This window comes from Sparus aurata, chromosome 12 (genome assembly GCF_900880675.1).
Source record: "Sparus aurata chromosome 12, fSpaAur1.1, whole genome shotgun sequence".
NCBI classification, from domain to species: domain Eukaryota; kingdom Metazoa; phylum Chordata; class Actinopteri; order Spariformes; family Sparidae; genus Sparus; species Sparus aurata.
In genome coordinates this window covers 13,562,760-13,570,971 of record NC_044198.1, presented here as the reverse complement: position 1 = coordinate 13,570,971, position 8,212 = coordinate 13,562,760, and the positions used below count along the sequence as shown (strand labels likewise).

Here is an 8,212-nt window from a genome sequence, read left to right as displayed (position 1 = left end):
TTATACTACGAGTCTGAAGCAGCTTGAGTCACCCTAGATAATCCTTACACTCATAGATTTTCTTTTGTTTTCAAAAAAGAACCACAACATATCAACAGAAAAAAATGCATCTTCTCAATGTACCTTCATAAATAAAAAAAAAAAAAAGATTAAAAAAAAAACCCAGCCTGCTTTCACAGTGATGACTAGGATGTTAATAAAATACTGAGAGGAGATTATAAAGTGAATTCCAAATGTTTTTTTTGTTTGTTTTTTTAATCTTTCTTTTTACTTTTTTGATACAAAGCGAAAGCAGCGGTTTCTTTTCTTTTCTTTTTTTCTTTTTTCTCTCTTTTATTCATAATAACACAGTGACCACCGGGCACAGAAAGTGGTCGCGCCGGCTTTTTTTTTTTTTTTTTTTCAACGAGTTGGACGCTGGCATGGCAAGATCAGGCAGAGCCCTGGTCAGCTACTGACTCTTCTTGTCAAACAGACAAACAAAAATAAAACCAAACAAACAAACGAACAAACAAACAAAAAAAGTAAAGCTATTGTGTACAGTACTTCACAACAACGACGGGCTCGATTGCTGTTACATAATGATTACACATCTGAAAGCGTGTTGGATAGCCATAATGCCGCTCTTTGAGTTTAAAATAAAAAAAATTACAAAATAAAATAAAAAGATGAATGAATTAAAGAAAAACAGACCTCTGGTAGCCAACAGAGGGCAACACTTCTTCTTCTCTCGTTCACGCGTCTTCCCTTTCAGATATTCCAGCATGCAGCCATGCAGCATCAAGTGCCGTGTTTTCATATAAAATAACTTAGAAAAGGGTCGAACAATGAGGAGCAACAGGTCAGATCTGCTGCTGCGACCCCCCCAACCACCCCCCCCCCCCCCCCCCCCACAAAGAGACCATTCAACTGTATGCTGGGGAGATGTGAGAGGAGGAGGAGGAGGAAGAAAAAAAAAACTGGGCCATCTGCTCTCTTGGAGTCCAAACACACACATGTGATACACAGACACTGGCTTCTTTTATAGTGGACGACAAGATCTAGGATACACATTCAAGAGGAAAGCTTTAGTACCAACAAAACTCACCGAAATGGCGTATCTTATTTTGTGTGTGTGTGTGTGTGTGTGTGTGTGTGTGTGTGTGTGTGTGTGTGTGTGTGTGTGTGTGCGTGCGTGCGTGCGTGTGTGTGTGTGTGTGAACCATGCGGTGCTTCACTCGTGAGTGCACAGAGGGCCCCGTTTGGTTTACAATGAGGGAAGATTACTGTGTTATTTCCTTTTGCTGTGGTAGAATTTGGCACAACTATGTTGATAATGGCAGTTTTGTCCTGGCTTTCCCGTGTGTTGCACTTTTATGTTCCACTTGTTGTTTTTTGCTGTTCTCTTGTTTTGTTTTGTTTTGTTTTGTTTTTTACCTGACAGCAGAGACAGATCACCGGGCGCCAGAGGAGTACTTGGCCTTGGTGATGAGGTATAGCACAATGTCTTGGTGGCCCCCGAAGGCGGCGATGTGTAAAGCGCTCCACCCTTCCCTGTTGGCCAGCCGGATGTCTGCGCCAAACTTCACCAGCAGTTTTACCAGCTCCAGGTTGCCGTCAATGACGGACTGGTGCAGGGCCGTCTGTCCTTCCGGCCCGAAGGAGTTGACGTTGAACTCACAGTTTGTCATGTTCTGCAGCAACGAGTGCAGCTCCTTGGTGTTGCCCTTCTTCACCGCCTCCTGGAAAACCCTCTGCGGCGCGGAGCAAGTCGACACATCCGCCTGGCTCATGGTTGCAGCTCGCTGGAGGGTGGGGAACCAGTAATCCTGCCCGGACTCTAAAGCTGATAATGATCGTCTTCTCCCTGTTGAGCGCCTCTGCTCTGGTGACAATGCCACAGTTACACTGGATTACAACCAGTTAATAAGGCACTTTAAAATACTACAACGGGAGGAGGAAAAAAAAAAATAAGGAGAAAAAAAAAGGAGCACTGTATATATCCCAAAAAGGACAAGAGAGGAAATAACACACGTGGTGTGCAATAATGTTAATATTCGAGAGATCCTAAAGTGCTCTCAAGCGATCCAGGGGTCTCCTAGATGTAGCTCCCTCTCCGTAGCAGCAGCAGGTAGCCTCTGGCAGGGGATGGAGAAGAGAGACACCTCCGACTTCACTTGGGGGAAACTTGGAAGTACGGCCACTATCTCCACAGGGCAGCCTCCTCCACAGGTTCTCCTTAAAGGGTCCGACCTGTTTCCCGGCTGCGCGTCCCGGCTATACGTCGCTGCTCATGTGGCCAGGGCGTCTGGGAGAGACAACAACAAAAAAAAAGAGAAGTCCGCATGAATCCCGAATCCTCACCAACGCCAACAGACTGCGGAGAGAGAGACCTCCACATTCCGCTACATCCAGGAGCGAGGAGACCTCCGTGCGCACACGTTTTACGCACGGACACACTGCTTGATTTTTAGCCACTTTACATGTCTGAAAATGTAATCCTGCTGCAGATTAGAGACTTACCTGTGACAGATGGACGGGTCCGTGGCGATGAAAACGATACAAATCCACCGTGGCCCCGGTCTGTGTCCTCCGCGCGGTCCGTGTGAGTCTCTGCCCTGCGCTGTGCTCTGGGGGAATATTTTACGCGTCCTTTATTTGCATGACAATGCCATCCCAAAGAATCAACTGTGGAGGAATGGGCGGAAACCCGGGGAGGTTATAGGCTGCCGGCCCGGCGAGGGGGAGGGACCAGGGCTGGGTGAGACTGCAGGGAGGTGGGCGTGGTCTTCCGAGGGGGGAGCCAAACGTTGTGGCAGAAATATTAAACAAGCCGTCCGCGGCAGCATCACGGTGAGGTCTGGGTCCGATCTCCTGCTGCCGGCCGACCACAGGAAGCGGACTGAGAGCCGGAGAGGCTGCCAGGGCTGTAAACTGCTGATGTGGAGGATTAATCTGCTGGATTAACATCAACAGTAACTCGAGATCATACATGTCATTGGCGGCGACAAGCGCATTAGAGAAGGATGTCATTTCTAGGAAGTAAAACGTCCGCTGAAATAAAATCAAAATGCCATTTCATTCTTGTGGATAACATCATTATACGCAGTGTCAAATTGTGGCTAGAGGCCTTTACGCCGCAACAGGTGGAAGCTCTCACTTCAATCACTCCTGATTTCCACCCCCTCAAAAGACCTGTCTCCACAACCATAAGACAAAACTGTGTATTAAGATTTGCGCATGAGTGTCATTAACACCATTTCACGCGCAATAGGGTAAGAAAAAGGTGGTGATAATAACATCTAGGACAGGGTGTGGTTGGAGCTATACACGGCCACGGCTTTCCATGCAGTGTGACCCTGAGACGGATGACAGAGCGCCGGAGAGCACCTCAGCTCATTTGTGCGCAAAATGAACGAAATATTGGCCCCAAATGTCCATCTAAGGAGAAATTTAAAGCAGAATATAAAAGATGTTCATTCTCCAAGTGTTTTTAGAGATACATGTAGAAAAAAAAATTAATAAAAAAGAAACAAGAGCCCGAGTGTTCTCTTTCACAGTTAATGTCTGCGAACCAAATGGAAAGGACAGTAAAACAAAAACAATAAAAAAAAAAAAAAAAATACAAAAACCCCAAACGGTCGTACCCGCTCCTTATAAAACACCTCAGAGGAGGAGATTACAGGCGGCTGTTTAAATCATAAACTGCGGATATATTCCAGTTGTTTTTGAACGACCAGACTGTGGGACTTCAAATAACAAAAGCCCCTGCGCTACTTCCTTTTTGCAAGTGAAAAGAGGTGACGCTGCGCGCAGATTGACACTGCGCTCAGCTCCCCCCGCCACCGTGGGAACTGGGTGCCTGCCTGCCTCTGTGTGTGTGTATGTGTGTGGGGCTGTGGGTGCGTGCGTGCGTGCGTGTGTGTGTGAGAAAGAGAGAAGGTGGTGATAGATACTAGATAGACAGAAGCACAGGTTGACGCCGAGAATGCATGCGAAAGTGACAGATGGATAGATCGAGAGAGAAATGTCTGGAAACCACAGCAGGTACACGCCGCGTCTCAGCCTGTCCTCGGGGCCGTTTGCTCCGTTTGCTCGGCCCCGTGCTCCATCTCATCTGTGTAACACTTTATAAAACCGCCCTCCGCTCTGATGGTTTGGTGGCTTTCACACTGTCCTCTTTTTCCCACACTCAGAACTGTACATTTCGGCGCACGTCTGTGGCTGCATCTGTCTGTATGAGAGTGAGATTGTGCGTCTGCGCGTCGGCGTGGGAGAGACGGCAACCGAAATCCCGCATATGAAGGTCACAACCTATTTAATTCAATCAAAAAAAACAAAACAAACAACAACGAGAAAAACCCCTGCAGATGGCTGAACACATGACTGTTGCAATATATATATATAAAAAAAAAACCCAGCCAGGTTCATAATTCGCTACATTTGCACATGTTGGGAACACTTAGTCTATTAAAGGGGCATCATGTGAGAAGTCATGGTTGAAAATGTTCCAAAAAATTAACTAAAATTATCAACAGAACGTAAAAAATAGCATTATTTTGACAATACATGCTATCCAGCTAGCCCCACCACGTCCAGGCCCAAAGCTCCTGTGCTAACAATGTGAACAGTAACACTCCCCTGGTCCTCCAGCTCCCAGTCCAAACTGCTAGCTGCATGGCTAACTGAGCTAACTAGCTAAAGGCTGCTACTGTTAGCAGCCGCTACTTTGATGACGTGCTGCCACCCCTGTGTAATATGAGTGTGAATCTGACAGCAGGCCAAATCTTACATAAAGCACCTTTAAAACCACAAATTATAGAGGGTGAATCACAGTTCAACAGTTGAGCTGCGGTTCTGAATGAATGCAGAGCTTGATTATTGAACCACATGCAACCCTAGAGGCAGTTTTTATGCTTCAAGCTATGTTAGCACAGTAACTGACCTAAACAGTATGTCAAAATTGTCTGCCTGTCAAATTCATACTCAGATAGAGGGCAGCATATCACCAGAGGTGCCGCAAACTGTGGCTGCAGTTAGCTAGTTAGCTCAGTTAGCCGTGCAGCTAGAGGTTTGGACTGGGAAACTGGAGACACGGTGAGTATTTATTGTTTGCACAACAGCTAACAAAGGAGGTTTGGACCTGGATAGGGCTAGGCTAGCTGGATAGGACGCTAAATTCAGTAGACATTTCTGCAACATAATACGTAGATATAGCTCTGAGCTCCCAGTTTGGACCACTAGATGCACGGCATCTACTCGGTAACTCGGATGAAACGCTGCCACGGTTGTTTTAAGAAACATTTTGACACGTGGACCTTTAAGGTAACCGTTTCATTGGTCACATGTCCCTTTTACATCTGGGAGAGAGTCAGAGATTGAGGAAGGAAGTCAGCGAGCACAACTAAATGAACCGAGAGCAAAACTTCAGTACATTATTTCGTTCGTGAACATTCATGCCTGAGCATTTGGGGTTTGTCTGACAATGAAAACGACGACTCCCATGATCCCACGAGACTTATGTCTTTTGATTTGTTTTGAGTGCAAGTTCATTATCTTCAGTAACAGGACACCTTGGGGTGCATTACCGAGGATTAAACTACAGACACAAACACTTTAAGTATGATCCAGTTTTGTTGGCTTCATGAATAAAACCGACTTGACTTGAGCTTACAGTATTGTTGGCTTCAACAGCATTGCTCCTAAGGTTACTTTAAAGTTAACCATGAGCTCCGAACCGTGACTCAACTGTTGGCCTGACCTATGTGTAAAGGCATCCCGGTGTACAATGAAATTCATCCTGCCAGCCAATCAGGAACGGGTGTTTCTGTGTGCCACCACATCTTGGATGTTTGTCAGAGATTTGTTGGACAAACGCTTTGTCTGGGAGACTGTGATTCATCTGTTTTGGACACTTTCAGGTGCATCTGCAGGTGACTGTGTTTGTGTGTCTGTTTGTTCCTCCGCACCCACAGCTGCAAAAAAAGCTCCAAAACAAAGACCGCAATGCTGACTCATTTATAGAACGTGGAGAATACCTAACACAGCCCTTTCTACATGGGCTGCTACAGTAACAGATGTGTTCCTCTCTATGGCCTTCATTTTACCCAACATTGACCTGCATTGGCACAGCGGAAGGAAATGTAGAAAGGTTATGGTGTTATGGTTACGCTTTCGCATCTAGCAATTTTAGGGATCCGTTCAAGTTTTTATTGTGTTTGTAAAAAAAATAAATGTGTTGTTCTTTTTTTGTTAGGGTTTTTCTACAGAGTGGTGCAGAACATCTTCTGGAAAATCAGTAACATCTGTCCGCTATCAGAGCTTTGGCTTCAGCGCGTCTGGACACTTGGAAAACATTTGCACAGACCGCAGGAGCCAAAAGTTTCTCTGACTGGAAGAGTTTCTCCCCCAAACTTTGTGGCATTTGCCCCCCCCCCCCCCCCCCGCCACCACTTCGCTCCTGAGTCTTTTCTTGGTAATGTGTGCCTGGGAAGCAGCCAAAACCAGATACAATCATGAGACTTTTGTGTAGATTCACTTGAAGCACAGATGAAATACTTTAAACAATTATTTTACAACCTCTCGGTTGCGCTTTGACAGGCCGTATTACTAACACGGCTGTGCAAAGGCTAGAATTACGCGTTGCGTGCGTGCGTAAAAGCGCACGCCAACCGCAGTCACAATTGGGAATAATCGATCCAAAAATCTCTTAAGTCATCCTTTAGTTTAGTTTAGTTTGCAGTTAGCCTGAGGGGTCGCCTTGGCCCAGAGGCTGCACTACGGCTGATTCTCCTCAGACTTAATGGAAACGGTTCACACAAAGATAAGACAAGTCGATTATGGTTCTCTTTTTTTGGCAGCATCTCCGTTCTTTAGCTGTGAGTTGATAAGCAAGACGTGTTGCCTTCTTTCTTTTTTTAAACCCCCCAGCGACACAGAAAGAGCCCAGAGTCGCGCAGGCTTGTGTGTCTTTCGTGTGAACGGAGCGCCCGGACAGATCGAGGCAGATCCGTGCGCTGTGCCGCGTTTTGGCGCCGGGACCCGGGGCAGCCGGGGCCAGACAGACCGGGAGGAGCCTCCTGTCCAGTCCCGGCATGTTGCGCGCATGCATGTATCTGCAGTCCAGACAGGAACACTCACACTCACACACACACACAGACACACAAAGGAAAAAAATACACGTTGAATTGTCATGAAAAAAAAATAAATTTTAAACTATGACGCGCTGGGAATGTTCTTTTACATTCAGATGTAAGAAAGCATGCTGAAGTTAACTCAGTGTGTGTGCGAGGGAGAGAGAAAGGAGAGAGAGAGAGAGAGAGAGAGCTGACGTTTCACCGGGAGGGGAGGGCCTTCTGAATCCAATTCATTCCGGGCACCACGTGTCCTCAGAGCGTGGGAAAGAGGCGAGCTTTTCTTCCCAGCAAAGAAAGAGCAAGGATCAAATAACACGGTGCTGCTGCAGAAAGCTCGCGTTCTGCAGCGGAGGCAGGGGCAGCCTGCGACCACCCGGACAAGGACGGGACAAGACGCACTGAGGCTTGTTTGGGAGCTGGTGTGTCGACTTCATTCATAGCAAAAAAAAAAAAAAAAAAGCCTCAGATCAATGTTACCAGTTATCATACCGTCTGATTATGGGGAGGGGGTGAGCGCACTGCAACATGCCCAACATTTTTGGTTTTCCAGGATGTATGTTTTTGAAGAAATACGTCACATCCCATAAAACTGTATTAACAGGACTGTCATTTTTACGGATAAGAAGGTACCCCCCTCCCCGCCCCATGATCTAATGTCAGTGTTAGGCCAGTCTCCTCTACAGGTTGATCTCAACAGCCATCTTCTGCTGGCAAGATCAGTCATGCTCCCAGTTGAAAATCTTTTCCCACACCTGGAAGTTAACTTGAGATAGTGTAATACACAGACATGGGAATCAGTTGCCCTCATCTGAACGCATGAGTGAAACGCGGCTGAATACTTTCATGAGGACTGTTTCCTGGGTAATTCTTTGAATTCAGCATCTGTAAACACCAACTGATTGTAATACAGCTCTGATGTCACTTTTTAGCAAGGACTGCTTTATAACAGTTTAACTACCTATACCCATATTCAGAAATGTCAGTTATGAGCATTAATACAAAAAAATAAACTGTTGGTTTATTTGGATTTTTGAGATATTTTACTAAAACGCACTTGTTTTCTGGCAGAGAGTTAAAGGAGAAGATCAAGACCAGCG

General features: G+C 46.1%; 1 protein-coding gene across 1 annotated transcript; it reads right to left on the bottom strand.

Annotated features, from left to right (window-relative positions):
* Positions 1-202: 202 nt before the first annotated feature.
* On the bottom strand, positions 203-2,679 carry nrarpa (NOTCH regulated ankyrin repeat protein a). Its single transcript, XM_030436825.1, has 2 exons — positions 2,503-2,679; positions 203-2,287 (listed from the first exon to the last, which is right to left on the bottom strand). Exon 2 carries the CDS (start codon positions 1,770-1,772, stop codon positions 1,434-1,436), a length of 339 nt encoding a protein of 112 aa, XP_030292685.1. The 5' UTR covers positions 1,773-2,287; positions 2,503-2,679; the 3' UTR covers positions 203-1,433.
* Positions 2,680-8,212: the final 5,533 nt, after the last annotated feature.